The sequence below is a fragment of the Entelurus aequoreus genome, linkage group LG06, assembly GCF_033978785.1.
Source record: "Entelurus aequoreus isolate RoL-2023_Sb linkage group LG06, RoL_Eaeq_v1.1, whole genome shotgun sequence".
In the NCBI taxonomy this organism is placed as follows: domain Eukaryota; kingdom Metazoa; phylum Chordata; class Actinopteri; order Syngnathiformes; family Syngnathidae; genus Entelurus; species Entelurus aequoreus.
The window spans coordinates 5177584-5195083 of NC_084736.1; the positions used below are offsets into that span (position 1 = coordinate 5177584).

A 17500-nucleotide genomic window follows, 5' to 3' on the forward strand; every position below is an offset into this window, starting at 1 on the left:
GCTGGTCTTGCTTTGCCCGACATTTTTAATTCTAAGAGAGACAAAACTCAAATAGAATTTGAAAATCCAAGAAAATATTTTAAAGACTTGGTCTTCACTTGTTTAAATAAATTCATTAATTTTTTTACTTTCTTCTTATAACTTTCAGAAAGACAATTTTAGAGAAAAAAAATACAACCTTAAAAATGATTTTAGGATTTTTAAACACATATACATTTTTACCTTTTAAATTCCTTCCTCTTCTTTCCTGACAATTTAAATCAATGTTCAAGTAAATTTATTTTTTTTTAATTGTAAAAAATAATAAATACATTTTAATTTAATTCTACATTTTAGCTTCTGTTTTTTCGACGAAGAATATTTGTGAAATATTTCTTCAAACTTATTATGATTAAAATTCAAAAAAATTATTCTGGAAAATCTAGAAAATCTGTAGAATCCAATTTAAATCTTATTTCAAAGTCTTTTGAATTTCTTTTAAAAAATTTGTTCTGGAAAATCTAGAAAAAATAATGATTTGTCTTTGTTAGAAATATAGCTTGGTCCAATTTGTTATATATTCTAACAAAGTGCAGATTGGATTTTAGCCTATTTAAAACATGTCATCAAAATTCTCAAATTAATCTTAATCAGGAAAAATTACTAATGATGTTCCATAAATTCTTTTTTTAATTTTTTCAAAAAGATTCGAATTAGCTAGTTTTTCTCTTCTTTTTTTTCGGTTGAATTTTGAATTTTAAAGAGTCGAAATTGAAGATAAACTATGTTTCAAAATTTCATTGTCTTTTTTTTTCCTGTTTTCTCCTCTTTTAAACCGTTCAATTAAGTGTAAATATCATTCATTATTAATAATAACATAGAGTTAAAGGTGAATTGAGCAAATTGGCTATTTCTGGCAATTTATTGAAGTGTGTATCAAACTGGTAGCCCTTCGCATTAATCACTACCCAAGAAGTAGCTCTTGCTTTCAAAAAGGTTGGTGACCCCTGCCTTAATGTATCTTTTTTATACACATATTGTATTGGTTTGGACACCCCTACTCTAGAGCCGCGGGTTGCTGACCCCCGGTCTAGGCCAAAACCTTAACAATTGACCATAAGGAATTTCTGTGAATAGAATTTCATGAATTCCACTTCCTGTACGTACAATTAGTGTTTTTCTGCCAAAAGCATGAATATATTTCTCTCTGCCCCCAGAGTGTCTGTGCGGTGGTGGCCGGCCTCCTCCACTTCTTCTTCCTGGCGTCCTTCTGCTGGATGTGTGTGGAAGGCGTGCAGCTCTTCAGGATGGTCATCTTGGTGTTCAACACCAACTTCCGGACCCTCTACATGATGGCAGGCGGTTACGGCGTCCCGGCAGTGATCGTGGTCATCTCCTCTTTGATCCACCCACAAGGATACGGCACAGACAAATAGTAAGAACTTGCTGGGGGATTTTTTTATTTTTTTTTTGCCAGTGATCTTTTTTAAAATACTGTCTGTGCTGCAGTTGTTGGCTGAAGCTGGACTTCATCTGGAGTTTTTTGGGTCCTGTTTGTGTCATCATTGCTGTAAGTCAAACAAATATATATATAATATATATATATTTATATACTAGGGCTGTACGCTATAATGAATTAAAAACAGTACTATACTCTGTTTGAAAAGTACCGCTTTCCAATTTATACATTTTTTAACGGGCGTGACGTGACGTCATGACGGGTTTACGAGCATAGGAGCATGTTCGGCAGCGCACGCACACAGAGTACTCACAAGCAGGCACAGTGTATAGGCAGAAAAGGGAGAACGGGCGCATTTTTGGCGTAAAAAGTAAAGATAAAGGTGAAGTTATAACACTGAAACGCCCTCAGGAAGAGGTGCTTTAAGACATGGCTAGCTAGCTAGCAGCTAACAACAAGTATTATTATCACTGGAGGACGAGGAATAGCTAAACATGCGTCGCTACGCACCGTAGGAGGATACAGTAGCTCACCGGGGTTACAATGTAAATAAACGGCATGGGTGGATCTACACCTGACATCCACTGTAATGATACCAAGTACAGGAACGTATCTAGTTGATACTACTATGATTACATCAATATTTTTAGCATCACAAAATCTTTTTTCCTTTTTAAAAAAAAATGTATATTATGTTTATAAAGTCAGTAAATACGTCCCTGGACACATGAGGACTTTGAATATGACCAATGTATGATCCTGTAACTACTTGGTATCAGATTGATACCTAAATGTGTGGTATCATCCAAAACTAGGGATGTCCGATAATATCGGCCTGCCGATATTATCGGACGATAAATGCGTTAAAATGTAATATCGGAAATTATCGGTATCGGTTTTTTTATTATCTGTATCGGGGTTTTTTTTATTTTTAATTTTTTAAAATTAAATCAACATAAAAAACACAAGATACACTTACAATTAGTGCACCAACCCAAAAAACCTCCCTCCCCCATTTCTTTCTGTTATCAATATTCTGCTTCCTACATTATATATCAATATATATCAATACAGTCTGCAAGGGATACAGTCCGTAAGCACACATGATTGTGCGTGCTGCTGCTCCACTAGTAGTACTAACCTTTAACAGTTAATTTTACTCATTTTCATTCATTACTAGTTTCTATGTAACTGTTTTTATATTGTTTTACTTTCTTTTTTATTCAAGAAAATGTTTTTAATTGAGTTATCTTATTTTATAATTTTTTTAAAAAAAGTACCTTATCTTCACCATACCTGGTTGTCCAAATTAGGCATAATAATGTGTTAATTCCATGACTGCATATATCGGTTGATATCGGTATCGGTAATTAAAGAGTTGGACAATATCGGAATATCGGATATCGGCAAAAAGCCATTATCGGACATCCCTATCCAAAACTAATGTAAAGTATCAAAGAAGAGAAGAATAAGTGATTATTACATTTGAACAGAAGTGTAGATAGAACGTGTTGAAACAGAAAATAAGCAGATATTAACAGGAAATGAGCAAGTGGATTAATAATCCATTTTTACAGTTTGTCCTTTATAATGTGTACAAAATAATAGGTGTATAAATGACGCAATATGTTACTGCATACGTCAGCAGACTAATTAGGAGTCTTTGTTTGTTTACTTACTACTAAAAGACAAGTTGTCTATTTTATTTAAGGACTAAATGACAATAATAAACATATGTTTCATGTACTGAAATTTTTTTTGTTAAATTAAAGCCAATAATGACATTTTTTGTGGTTCACTTTATTTAGAAAAGTATCGAAATACGTTTTGGTACAGGTACCAGTACTAAAATATTGGTATCGGGACAACCCTATTATATATGTATATATATATATTAGGGCTGGGAATCTTTGGGTGTCCCACGATTCGATTCAGAATCGATTCTTGGAGTCACGATTCGATTCAGAATCGATTTTTTTTTTTTTCAATTCAACACGATTCTCGATTCAAAAACGATTTTTTTTTTTTTAATGAAAACAATACACAACAATACCATAATAATGCAATACAATTTCAAAACAAAACCCGACCCAGCAACATTCAGAATAGCAATAAACAGAGCAATTGAGAGCACACAAACATGACACGGAACAATCTAAAAGTAGTGAGACAAAAATTAATATTATCAACAACAGCATCAATATTAGTAACATTTTCAACATAGCAGTGATTAAAAATCCCTCATTGATATTATCATTACAAACATTAATAAAAATTAAAAAAAATACAAAAAATGAACAATAGTGTCACAGTGGCTTACACTTGCATGGCATCTCATAAACTAAATGTCTAATGATAATGTCAATGAGGGATTTTTAATCACTGCTATGTTGGGGCGGTATAGCTCGGTTGGTAGAGCGGCCGTGCCAGCAACTTGAGGGTTGCAGGTTCGATCCCCGCTTCCGCCATCCTAGTCACTGCCGTTGTGTCCTTGGGCAAGACACTTTACCCACCTGCTCCCAGTGCCACCCACACTGGTTTGAATGTAACTTAGATATTGGGTTTCACTATGTAAAGCGCTTTGAGTCACTTGAGAAAAAGCGCTATATAAATGTAATTCACTTCACTTCACTTCACTATGTTGAAATTGTAACTAATATTGATACTGTTGTTGATAATATTCATTTTTGTTTCACTACTTTTGCTTTGTTCTGTGTTGTGTTTGTGTCTCCTCTCAATTGCTCTGTTTATTGCAGTTCTGAGTGTTGCTGGGTCGGGTTTGGTTTTGGAATTGGATTGCATTGTTATGGTATTGCTGTGTATTGTTTTGTTGGATTGATTAATTAAAAAAAAAAAAAAAAAAAATCAAAAAATCGATTTTTTGAAAATGACAATCGATTCTGAATCGCACAACGTGAGAATCGCGATTCGAATTCGAATCGATTTTTTCCCACACCCCTAATATATATATATATACATACATACATACATACATACATACATACATACATACATATATATATATATATATATATATATATATATATATATATATATATATATATATATATATATATATATATATATATAAAGGTAATATTTAAGATTTTGTCCCCACCATTGACTCCTTTTTGGTGTTTTCCAGGTAAACATTGTCTTCTTCCTTATTACCATTTGGAAGCTGGTGCAGAAGTTCTCAAGTTTGAACCCAGAGATGGACACCTTGCAGAAAATCAGGTATGTTTTTTTTTGATAGCCCATACTTTTTGCAGCATACATACAATATGTTAAAGGATGCTGCGAGGGAGGGCCACTTTGATACATATTGTGCGTTAAAGATGATCAAAACAATCTAACAGGTCATCATAAAAAATACTTTACTCTCATTCGTCCAATATCCATTAGTCAAAGCTGTGCAATATTTAATTATTATTGTCCCAGAGTTTAAAATCTTAATCAGTCTAACTTGATTGCTCTGATGTTTAACCCAATCTGAACTGGACATTTTATTTGTTTACGTTTTTATTTATGCCCTGTTACTATTTTTATGGATATTTTTAATGTATTTCTTTTTCTGTATTCATTGTGGTTTATATTCTTTTTTTTTCCTGTTTCTGTTTTAAATTTGTACAGGATTTTTGTTTCAATTGTGCTATATAAATAAATAAATAACCCAAACTGTACTTTGCAGTATATTAAACCAGACCATGGGCTCAAACGTTTCCACTACAAAGGGGGCCGGGGCCCACTCAAATATTAACACTGAATTAGTCATCTTAGTCTTGATTGTAATCATATTCAATAATTATATCTAACCTACCTACAGTTTACAACTTTGTCAAGCAATATGAAACCATGACAAATATTATTATTTATTTATTAACACATAAACCTTAGGCTTAGGTCAGGCTGATTAGAAAAATAAGTGTTAACCAAAAATAAATAAAAAACTGCCTTTTTGTATTTATTTATGTATTTATTTATTTATTTATTTATGAACTAAATGAATATTGAACATGTTCAAATAAACTGTCAATAAACTCAAAGTGCAAATTAAAATACAGCTTCATCACTTTAGTCCTAATTTTTGTGCTTAAGAAAACTTCTCTGACTTTAGGTCCAGACTTCTTCAGTTTGTTTAATTTTGTCATTACGGCCACAAGTGGTGGAAAAGTGTATTACAACTGAGTACCGCTGCAGACCATATTACAGTCCTGGGCAAAATAGGGCCCGCGGGCCACATGCGGCACATTAAGATTTTTAATCAGGGCCTTCACATGTGAATAATATAAATACAGTTTATTATACAGCATTATTCACATGTGAATAACATAAATACAGTTTATTATACAGCATTATTCACATGTGAATAATATAAATACAGTCTTATTATACAGCATTATTCACAAGTGAATAATTTAAATACAGTATATTATACAGCATTATTCACATGTGAATAATATGAATAGTCTATTATACAGCATTATTCACATGTGAATAATATAGTCTATTATACAGCATTATTCACATGTGAATAATATAAATACAGTCTATTATACAGCATTATTCACATGTGAATAATATAAATACAGTCTATTATACAGCATTATTCACATGTGAATAACATAAGTACAGTCTATTATACAGCATTATTCACATGTGAATAATATAGTCTATTATACAGCATTATTCACATGTGAATAATATAAATACAGTCTATTATACAGCATTATTCACATGTGAATAATATAAATACAGTCTATTATACAGCATTATTCACATGTGAATAATATAGAGTCTATTATACAGCATAATTCACATGTGAATAATATAAATACAGTCTATTATACAGCATTATTCACATGTGAATAATATAAATACAGTCTATTATACAGCATTATTCACATGTGAATAATATAAATAGTCTATTATACAGCATTATTCACATGTAAATAATATAAATACAGTTTATTATACAGCATTATTCACATGTGAATAATATAAATAGTCTATTATACAGCATTATTCACATGTAAATAATATAAATACAGTCTATTATACAGCATTATTCACATGTGAATAATATAAATACAGTCTATTATACAGCATAATTCACATGTGAATAATATAAATACAGTCTATTAAACACCATTATTCACATGTGAATAATATAAATACAGTTTATTATACAGAATTATTCACATGTGAATAATATAAATACAGTCTATTATACAGCATTATTCACATGTGAATAATATAAATACAGTCTATTATACAGCATTATTCACATGTGAATAATATAAATACAGTCTATTATATAGCATTATTCACATGTGAATAATATAAATACAGTCTATTATACATTCAATTACAGTCAAAAAGGAACATATACTGTACATTATACAGTCAATATCATATTAGTTTTCTAATTAGAAACAGTAAAATTTTCAGTCAACCTTGTACACCCTAAATGTGGGTACTGGTTAGCATGTCTACATTAATGTCCTACCAAAACAAAAACATGTATATTCTGCTAATTGGATGCTTTAAATTTGTCCAAATGGGGGTAAATGTAAATAGTTGGTACTGAAACACACTCTGTGCTCCTTTGCTCCCCCCTGCAGGGCATTCACCATTACTGCAGTAGCCCAGCTCTGCGTGCTGGGCACCACGTGGATTTTTGGCTGCTTCCAATTTGGGGAAAGCACAATAGTCATGTCCTACCTGTTCACCATCTTCGCCAGCCTGCAGGGGGTCATGCTCTTCACCCTGCACTGTCTCTTCTCCAAACAGGTCGGTCACAAAACAATTAAAAACAACATAAAGTCACACCAAACATTTCAAAACGTGGTGGATTTTAGGTAAGGGACGAGTATGGAAGCTTCCTGTGCAGTACACCGCCCAAGAAAAACTACAAAGAGTTCAGCTCGCTTTCCAGCAGACCGCAGGTACGCACTTACTCTTTTACTAAGAAGCCACACTGTTGTAACACGTGGCTTGGCATTGTCTTGCTGAAATAAGCAGGGGCGTCCATGATAACGTTGCTTGGATGGCAACATATGTTGCTCCAAAAGCTGTATGTACCTTTCAGCATTAATGGTGCCTTCACAGATGTGTAAGTTACCCATGTCTTGGGCACTAATACACCCCCATACCATCACACATGCTGCCTTTTACACTTTGCACCTAGAACAGTCCGGATGGTTCTTTTCCTCTTTGGTCCGGAGGACACGACGTCCACAGTTTCTGTCAGGTTCAAACACTGATGACACATATTAAACAAGACAAAAGGCAAAGAATCAAACAGAGACAGAATTAAATTTGGACTCAATTTGGATGAGAGACGCGGCAACTGTACTCTCTGTACAGTTTTGCACCACGCTCTACCCACAGATTGCACTCCTCCTTCTTTATTTGACTTTCTCCCCCCTACCTGACCACAGCTGCTTCCAGAGGGAAGTGGGTCGTAAACAGCCTTGCCTTTGGTTACCGAACAGTTCAAAAGAAGAGGTCGTAGAATAGTTCAAAGAGAGTTCCATAAAATACTTCAAAGAGAGTTTGTCTGGAAATTTGGCAGATCCTGCCATGTGTCCGCTTTGAAGTCCCGGTGGAGTTTTACGAGCCTTCTTCTTGGTACGTTTCAAAGACAGCCCCAGTTTTTTTGTCTTCTTGTCAGGAACACAATGTAATACAAAGTTTTTTGTGATAACTTACAAACAATTATTCTAACAGTTTCCAAAAACAATTTGAAATGTGGACTCGTCAGACCACAGAACACTTTTCCACTTTGTATCAGTCCATCAGTCCAGTTTCTGGGTGTTGTTGATAAATGGCTTTGGCTTTGCATAGTAGAGTTTTAACTTGCACTTACAGATGTAGCGACCAACTGTAGTTACCGACAGTGGTTTTCTGAAGTGTCCCTGAGCCCATGTGGTGATATCCTTTACACACTTTACACGCTTTTTGATGTAGGATCAAAAGTCACCTGTGGGATGTTCCGAATAAGTCTTTAAAGAGCAATCCTCAACTTTATCAGTCTTTTTTGGCCACTTGTGCCAGCTTTTTTGAAACATGTTGCAGGCATCAAATTCCAAATGAGCTAATATTTGCAAAAAATAACAAAAGTTTTCCAGTGTGAACATGAAATATCTTGTCTTTGCAGTCTATTCAATTGAATATAAGTTGAAAAGGATTTGTTGTATTCTCTTTTTATTTACCATTTACACCAGTGGTCCCCAACCTTTTTGTACTTGCGGACCGGTCAATGCTTGAAAATTTGTCCCACGGACCGGGGGGGGGGGGGGGGGGGGGGGTAGTAAAAAAAAAAAAAAAAAAAATTTTTTTTTTTTTTTTTTTTTTGTCATAAAGAAATACAATCATGTGTGCTTACGGACTGTATCCCTGCAGACTGTATTGATTTATATTGATATATAATGTATATATTGTGTTTTTTATGTTGATTTAATTTTAAAAAAAATATATATATATATATATATTTTTTTTTTTTTATTTAATTTCTTGTGCGGCCGCGGCCCGGTACCAATCGGTCCAATCGGTCCCGGTGTTTGGGGACCACTGATTTACACAACGTGACAACTTCACCGCTTTTGTGTTTTTGTATGTGCAACCTTGTTTGACCGGGCTTTCTGCTCCGCCGCTCCCAGTCTGTGGAACGCTCTCCCTGACCACCTGAGGGCACCCCAGACTGTGGATGCTTTTAAAAAAGGCTTAAAAGCCCTTCTTTAAAAAAAAAAAAAAAAAAAAAAAAAGCCTTTTTTTAGATATATTGATTGATTGATTGAGACTTTTATTAGTAGGTTGCACAGTGAAGTACATATTCCGTACTATTGACCACTAAATGGTAACACCCCAATAAGTTTTTCAACTTGTTTAAGTCGGGGTCCACTTAAATTGATTCATGATACAGATATATACTATCATCATAATACAGTCATCACACAAGATAATCACATTGAATTATTTACATTATTTACAATCAGGGGGTGTGGAGGGGGGGGTAGGATATGGACATCAAGTAGTGGACATAGAGAGAGAGAGAGAGAGAGAGAGAGAGAGAGAGAGAGAGAGAGAGAGAGAGAGAGAGAGAGAGAGAGAGAGAGAGAGAGAGAGATCAGAAGACATAAGAAAAAGTATCTGCATTTGATTGTTTACATTTGATTATTAGCAATCCGGGGAGGGTGTTAGTTTAGGGTTGTAGCTGCCTGGAGGTGAACTTTTATTGCGGTTTTGAAGGAGGATAGAGATGCCCTTTCTTTTATACCTGTTGGGAGCGCATTCCACATTGTTGTGGCATAGAAAGAGAATGAGTTAAGACCTTTGTTAGTTCGGAATCTGGGTTTAACGTGGTTAGTGGAGCACCCCCTGGTGTTGTGGTTATGGCGGTCATTTACGTTAAGGAAGTAGTTTGACATGTACTTCGGTATCAGGGAGGTGTGGCGGATTTTATAGACTATGCATACTAGTTATAGCTATTTGGCTGTTCTAGTTTTTATTTTTTTATTTATTATATTTTTATTTATTTATTTATTTATTTGTTAACACACTGTAGCACTTTGAGATTGTTTGCTCAATATAAAGTGCTTTTTAAAAATCTATTATTATTAGAGATGTCCGATAATATCGGTCTGCCGATATTATCGGCCGATAAATGCGTTAAAATGTAATATCGGAAATTATCGGTATCGGTTTTTTTTATTATCAGTATCGTTTTTTTTGGTTTTTTGTTTTTTTTGTTTTTATTAAATCCACATAAAAAACACAAGATACACTTACAATTAGTGCACCAACCCAAAAAACCTCCCTCCCCCCATTTACACTCATTCACACAAAAGGGTTGTTTCTTTCTGTTATTAATATTCTGCTTCCTACATTATATATCAATATATATCAATACAGTCTGCAAGGGATACAGTCCGTAAGCACACATGATTGTGCGTGCTGCTGCTCCACTAATAGTACTAACCTTTAACAGTTCATTTGAATCATTTTCATTCATTACTAGTTTCTATGTAACTGTTTTTATATTGTTTTACTTTCTTTTTTATTCAAGAAAATGTTTTTAATTTATTTATCTTATTTTATTTGATTCATTTTTTTTTAAAGTACCTTATCTTCACCATACCTGGTTGTCCAAATTAGGCATAATAATGTGTTAATTCCATGACTGTATATATCGGTTGATATCGGTATCGGTTGATATCAGTATCGGTTGATATCGGTATCGGTAATTAAAGAGTTGGACAATATTGGCACATCGGATATCGGCAAAAAGCCATTATCGGACATCCCTAATTATTATTATTATTATTATTGTTTCCATGTTTGAACTGAGTAAAAGTTAGTTTGTATGAAATAGATTAGTTTTAAAAAAAAGGGTCAAATAGAAATAAAATGAAATATTGGCAAAGTAATTGTAGTTGTCTGCCGCGTGATTGAAAACAATAGATCACGCTGAGCGAAGAAGCGTGGTGGGTTTTTTTTACGCTGCTGACAGAGCAGCACAGCTTCTCCTGATAATGAACGAGCAATAAAGTTGTCTGTCGGTGACCGATTGTCTTGTCTCCATCTTCCTGTCATCCCAAGGCGTCCAACAGCACCCAGGACACGGGAGAGTCGCGCATCTGAGGAGAAACAAACTCGACAACCGCTGGCCGTCATCCATTTGCACTCGATGCAGCAGTTTGCCAAACGACAGCAACCGGCGCTAGTCTTCATGAACATGTTCATCATTACGCTGTCACGGTAATTCAGGGTGATGTTGCCCCGACTGAGAGATGCAGTCAATGTGTCGAAATGACACCACCCGAGTGCATATTACTCCCATTTGTTTTAAAAGTGGATTCAAACCAAAATTATCAAAATGATAAATGGTCGTACCAAGCCTGTCTGCTTGCGTCACCCAGGTACTTTATCTCATTAGCCCAGACCATCTTTGTTAGTGCGACCTATTTAAATTGACAATGTATGAATATTGCTACTGAACTTTTGTTTGTGTATGTCAGGGGTGGGCAATTCATTTTTACCGGGGGCCGCATGAGCAACCCGAGCACTTCTGGAGGGCCACACCGACAATATTTCAATTAAATTTTGCTCAAATTATTTTTGATATACCGTAAGATAAATAATAATAATAATAATAATAATTTCATTTAACCTAACTTAACTTTATACAAAAGCAGATTTCTTTTGATGGTTTTATTTTTAACACTGTCTTACGCAACACTTCCTGATGTATAATACAATGCAAAAATGTCAATTTCTGTCACTTTATCCTGCATCCTCTTTAAAAGTCCAACATGTTTCCCCGTCAGATTTGGACAACCATCTGTTCAGCTTGTCCCATTTCAGTCCTAACATATCCAAACTCGCATTTACCTATGTGAACAAGTCATTACCCGTGGTTGTCTCTTTTAATTGACTGCATGGCTGCCAGCTACTCCGTGATTTGAAAGTCTGCAGTTATCCCACGTAAGAAGATGAGCAGCTGGGCGGTGTCACGTACATCGCAGCTCTCATCCAAAGCCGGCGAAAAACAGTCAAAGTCGGCCGTTCTGTTCTTCAGCTGAAGCTCCAAGTTTCCAGCGATGGTCTCAACCCGCCTCGTTACAGTGCGTCGGGAGAGTGACACGTTCTCAAATGCGCCCCTCTTCTCCGAGCATATCAGCGCAAGAGAGTCCAATAAGCACTCCTTAATAAACTCTCCGTCAGAAAACGCCTTACTTTTTCTGGCGATTTTGTGAGAAATGACGAAACTTGCTGCATCTCTGGGGGTGTGAAATTTGGCCAAAAGTCCTTGTTGGGTTTGCAGTTTTACCATCAACGCATCAGCCTCCCTTGCGCGCGCTTCACCAGACAGATTCCGGTATTTTTCCTCGTGCTTCGTCGTTGTAGTGGCGATTCAAATGATATTCTTTAAACACAGCAACCTGTGTACCACAAATTAAGCACACGGCTTTACCTTTAATTTCTGTAAATAAATTCTTGGCAGTCCATGTCTTGTTGAAAACACGCCATTCCTCATCAACTTTTCTCTTTTTAGCGTCTCGGGGATAACCGGGCATCACTTGTCGCCGTGTACCTTCACTCACAGGTTACACACGGACATATGCCCATAAATAGCAAGACCTTCTCTGCTGGCCTAACATAACCAGAGATCATCATCATCATAATTAAAGATAAGTCATTTTTAATTGGGGGCGGTACCTCCGGATTGGCAGACCGGGGTGGTGGTTCCTCTCTTTAAGAAGGGGAACCGGAGGGTGTGTTCTAACTATCGTGGGATTACACTCCTCAGCCTTCACCGGTAAGGTCTATTCAGGTGTACTGGAGAGGAGGCTACACCGGATAGTCGAACCTCGGATTCAGGAGGAACAGTGTGGTTTTCGTCCTGGTTGTGGAACTGTGGACCAGCTCTATACTCTCGGCAGGGTCCTTGAGGGTGCATGGGAGTTTGCCCAACCAGTCTACATGTGCTTTGTGGACTTGGAGAAGGCATTCGACCGTGTCCCTTGGGAAGTCCTGTGGGGAGTGCTCAGAGAGTATGGGGTATCGGACTGTCTGATTGTGGCGGTCCGCTCCCTGTATGATCAGTGTCAGAGCTTGGTCCGCATTGCCGGCAGTAAGTCGGACACGTTTCCAGTGAGGGTTGGACTCCGCCAAGGCTGCCCTTTGTCACCCATTCTGTTCATAACTTTTATGGACAGAATTTCTAGGCGTGGTCAAGGCGTTGAGGGGATCCGGTTTGGTGGCTGCAGGATTAGGTCTCTGCTTTTTGCAGATGATGTGGTCCTGATGGCTTCATCTGGCCAGGATCTTCAGCTCTCGCTGGATCGGTTCGCAGCCGAGTGTGAAGCGACTGGGATGAGAATCAGCACCTCCAAGTCCGAGTCCATGGTTCTCGCCCGGAAAAGGGTGGAGTGCCATCTCCGGGTTGGGGAGGAGACCCTGCCCCAAGTGGAGGAGTTCAAGTACCTCGGAGTCTTGTTCACGAGTGAGGGAAGAGTGGATCGTGAGATCGACAGGTGGATCGGTGTGGCGTCTTCAGTAATGCGGACGCTGTACCGATCCGATGTGGTGAAGAAGGAGCTGAGCCGGAAGGCAAAGCTCTCAATTTACCGGTCGATCTACGTTCCCATCCTCACCTATGGTCATGAGCTTTGGGTTACGACCGAAAGGACAAGATCAGGTAGAGCGACTACGAGCGGTACCGCTGGCTTATACGGCGTCGAACGGGTTCTACAAATTGTGAGTTCAAATATTTTATTTTTTCACTTTTAATGTTTTTTTGCAATTTAAATGTTGACAGTACCACATAAGCTATGTTTGAATTGCTGATGCGTTTTAATTGATTTTTTAAATGCGCCAGAAAATAACCCGTTTTGTACACCGTTGATGTGTTTCAATGCCCAAATAGTGTGTTTCTGTATAGTATTTCTCCAGCAATGGTCATGTGGTGACATCGATGATGGTATTTTGAGAGTGGGACATCACTGAAGGCCTAGGTGGGAAACTCACGGCCCGCCACTGTGTTGTAGTGTATACTGTATTGTGTCTCCACTGTGTAATGTATAAGTATTGTATATGAACTTTTATTATTGACAAAGATCCCGGTAAGATGTAGGAAATCTTGAATTCCCCTAAATATTTGTTAATCTTATTCAATAAAATATTTTTCAGACAATGTGTTTGCTCCTTTACTGTTATGTTTGCAGAGGGAGGTGACGGCTCTGACACCAGGGGGAAATAATCAATATATATAATAATAAACAATACTAACTAATAAACTAAACTCAGGAAATGGACAGTGTCAAAACCAAAGAGTGTGTGTGTTTGTGTGTGTGTGTGTGTAGTTAGCTGAAGTGTGTGTTACCAAGCGAAGGAACGAGGCAGTCCGTGGGGCAGGCAGGTGGTCCAGGGCAGGAGAGGAGTGACAAGGTCCGTGTCCGGGCGAGGGTCAAGGATCGAGGAAGGCAGTCCAAAATCCACAGGGGGAAATCAACGGAAGAATCACCTAGGACAAAACTCGTGAGGGCAGGTACACCATTGAGAAACTAAGCTCTCGCCAGGATCCTTGGGTCCACTGGTCCTTTATACAGCTCCCTCTCATCAGGTCCAGGTGCTTTGATTGCTGATTGTCCACAGCCTTGCCGGCATGTGGGCGTGACGCGGCAGTGGGCGCGTCCCGAGGCGCGGCAAGCAGAGCGCAAAGATGAGGGAGCATTGGAATGCGCCCTGGCCGTGAGATTTACCTTCAATACACTCCACACTAACATATCCACTATGGCTAATAATTGTTTTATAGCACAGGCGTCAAACTCAAGGCCCGGAACCAAATCTGGCCCGCCACAGTATTTTATGTGGCCCGCGAAAGCCTGGAAATAATATACATTAACAAAATGCTTGATCTTTTCTTACTAAATATATTTGTTCTTTCCCTTTTGACAATAAAAATCATGTACCGCATGCAATTGCTTATCTTTTAAAGTTCAATATTATCAAAATCTAAATATTATATTATCATGTATTCCAAAAATATTTTCTGTTAAAATAAAGATAAATATCTGCTTGAATCATGATTTCAAAACAAATTATCAATCAAATTGTAGACTGTAAAATTGACAATAGATTTTCCGGTTAAATTCCGCCGACGGATTTTTTTTACCGTAAAATCAACTTTGGTACTGTTTTTTTCCCCATATAGAGTAAGACAAGAAAACATTAAACAAACATAAAAAAACATTAAAACAAATTTTTCCGTAAAAAAAACAACTGGCAGCTCTGTTGCTTGAATTTTACCACTAAAAAACAGTGGTATTGTTTCTCCATTTATTCCATTTTTTATATGCCGTAAAAAACTGCTTTTACTGTCAAATTCTGGTGACTGAGCTGCCAGTTTTAAGGTAAAATTTAAATATTTTTTTGCAGCTTATGTAAAAAAATATATTGTTAATGAATTATTGTCAGGTTTAAGCACCGAACTATCAAACAGAACAAGAAGCAAGGAATCAAGCAGAGACTGATTTTAAATTTGCTCATGAGGAGAACGCATGGAGCTGCACACTCAGTTAGTCTCCCACCACACTCTGAGGTACAGCCCCCGCAGCCCCCATTTTATTCAGGAGTTCCCTAGTTACATCGCTGAGGCTGCTTCTAAAGGATTTCCGTCTTGTTCGCTTTTAAGTTTAGAAAGTTGACATGATTTCATGTCCTCAAGACCATTTAAAAGTGATTTTAAACATGTGTCACTTTTCTTTTTTTAAAGGGACATAGATTTGTGTCTCATCCGCATAAAGATGATGTGATATATTATGTTTTTTAAAAATGTGTTGAATGGGCAGGATGTACACTGAAAACAGGATTGGTCCTAAATTGAACCCTGAGGGACACCACAGGACAAGGCAGCATTGGCCCAAGCCCAATCATCAATTTGGATTTTAAAAGTTCTGTTTGTCAGATATGACCTTGTGAACGTCTCTCTGCTGTGAGGGTTCTCCTGAGTCCGATAGATCTTTCGTGGTTCGAGCCAGTCCTTTATTGACATGCACAAGTCTAGTTTGCTTTTCACAGTATATTTGAGGAATTTTCAGTCCGGCGTGTCTCTGCTTTCTGGCTCTGTGCGTGTGTCTCTCTCTTTCTCTCTCTCCAACGCCCAACAACGTGTCTCGTTCCGGCTGCTGCTAATAAGGGCGACAGGTGATTAGTAGGGATGTCCGATAATATCGGCCTGCCGATATTATCGGCCGATAAATGCGTTAAAATGTAATATTATCGGTATCGGTTTTTTTATTATCTGTATCGTTGTTGTTTTTTGTTGTTGTTGTTGTTGTTTTTTAATTAAATCAACATAAAAACACAAGATACACTTACAATTAGTGCACCAACCCAAAAAACCTCCCTCCCCCCATTTCTTTCTGTTATCAATATTCTGGTTCCTACATTATATATCAATATATATCAATACAGTCTGCAAGGGATACAGTCCGTAAGCACACATGATTGTGCGTGCTGCTGCTCCACTAATAGTACTAACCTTTAACACTTAATTTTACTCATTTTCATTCATTACTAGTTTCTATGTAACTGTTTTTATATTGTTTTACTTTCTTTTTTATTCAAGAAAATGTTTTTAATTTAGTTATCTTATTTTATTATTTTTTTTAAAAAGTACCTTATCTTCACCATACATGGTTGTCCAAATTAGGCATAATAATGTGTTAATTCCACGACTGCATATATCGGTTGATATCGGTATCGGTTGATATCGGTATCGGTAATTAAAGAGTTGGACAATATCGGAATATCGGATAAAAAAGCCATTATCGGACATCCCTAGGGATTAGATAACAAGCCCCAGCTGGGCAATCTACTCACCTGCCGCTGGCTTTGTGGCCGGTCCTTACACACCCCGCTCCGCGGCAGGCCCGCAGACCACGCCCCCCTCCACGGACCTGAACCATTTCAAGGTTTAAACCCACACGTTGTTACTAATGAGAGTTGTGTGGAATGCAGCAGTTACATCTAGAATAATTAAAATGGCAGCATCGCCAGAATCGGTGGATATTAAAAAGGTCGTTAAAAACCCTTAAAAGTGCAGATTCAGTGCTATGAAAGGCTTTAAAACCGGATTAAAAACATCAAGAATAGCGTGTAAATCAAAATAAGACTAATTGTACATAGCCCCTGTTTTGTATTGACTTTGTTGTTTGTATAATTGTACATTGTTTTGTATTTTGTCAGCAATAATATTACACATGTTATTTTTAGAAGCTTGCATAGCATTTATAATAATTTTAATGAGTTGATTTCTGGTGTGCAGCTGTTGCATAGTGTTGCTTTATCAGCAATAATGTTGTTGTCAGTATTTCAAAAATGTCTTTGCCTGCTCTTGGATATGAAAATGCTGCTCAAGCCTTGTTATGACTGCTCTCTACCAGCAGGAGGCGCTGCAACCCCTTCACACATCACAGCAGATAACAACTAGTGTCTGTGTGTGTGTGTGTGTGTGTGTGTGTGTGTGTGTGTGTGTGTGTGTGTGTGTGTGTG

General features: G+C 37.1%; 2 protein-coding genes across 3 annotated transcripts in view; both read left to right on the plus strand.

Moving 5' to 3' along the window:
- The window catches only part of LOC133651772 (adhesion G protein-coupled receptor E2), a 43257-nt gene extending 32071 nt beyond the window's left edge, over window positions 1-11186 (plus strand). For both annotated transcript variants that reach the window (XM_062049890.1, XM_062049889.1), the window contains 6 exons: window positions 1197-1414; window positions 1489-1549; window positions 4584-4675; window positions 7063-7231; window positions 7300-7386; window positions 11042-11186. In XM_062049890.1, coding sequence (XP_061905874.1) covers window positions 1197-1414; window positions 1489-1549; window positions 4584-4675; window positions 7063-7231; window positions 7300-7386; window positions 11042-11083 — 669 coding nt within the window. In that variant the 3' untranslated portion in view covers window positions 11084-11186. The remainder of the gene's footprint in view (window positions 1-1196; window positions 1415-1488; window positions 1550-4583; window positions 4676-7062; window positions 7232-7299; window positions 7387-11041) is intronic.
- The window catches only part of LOC133651771 (adhesion G protein-coupled receptor L1-like), a 1026396-nt gene that overhangs the window by 977845 nt on the left and 31051 nt on the right, over window positions 1-17500 (plus strand). The gene's annotated exons all lie outside the window — the stretch shown is intronic.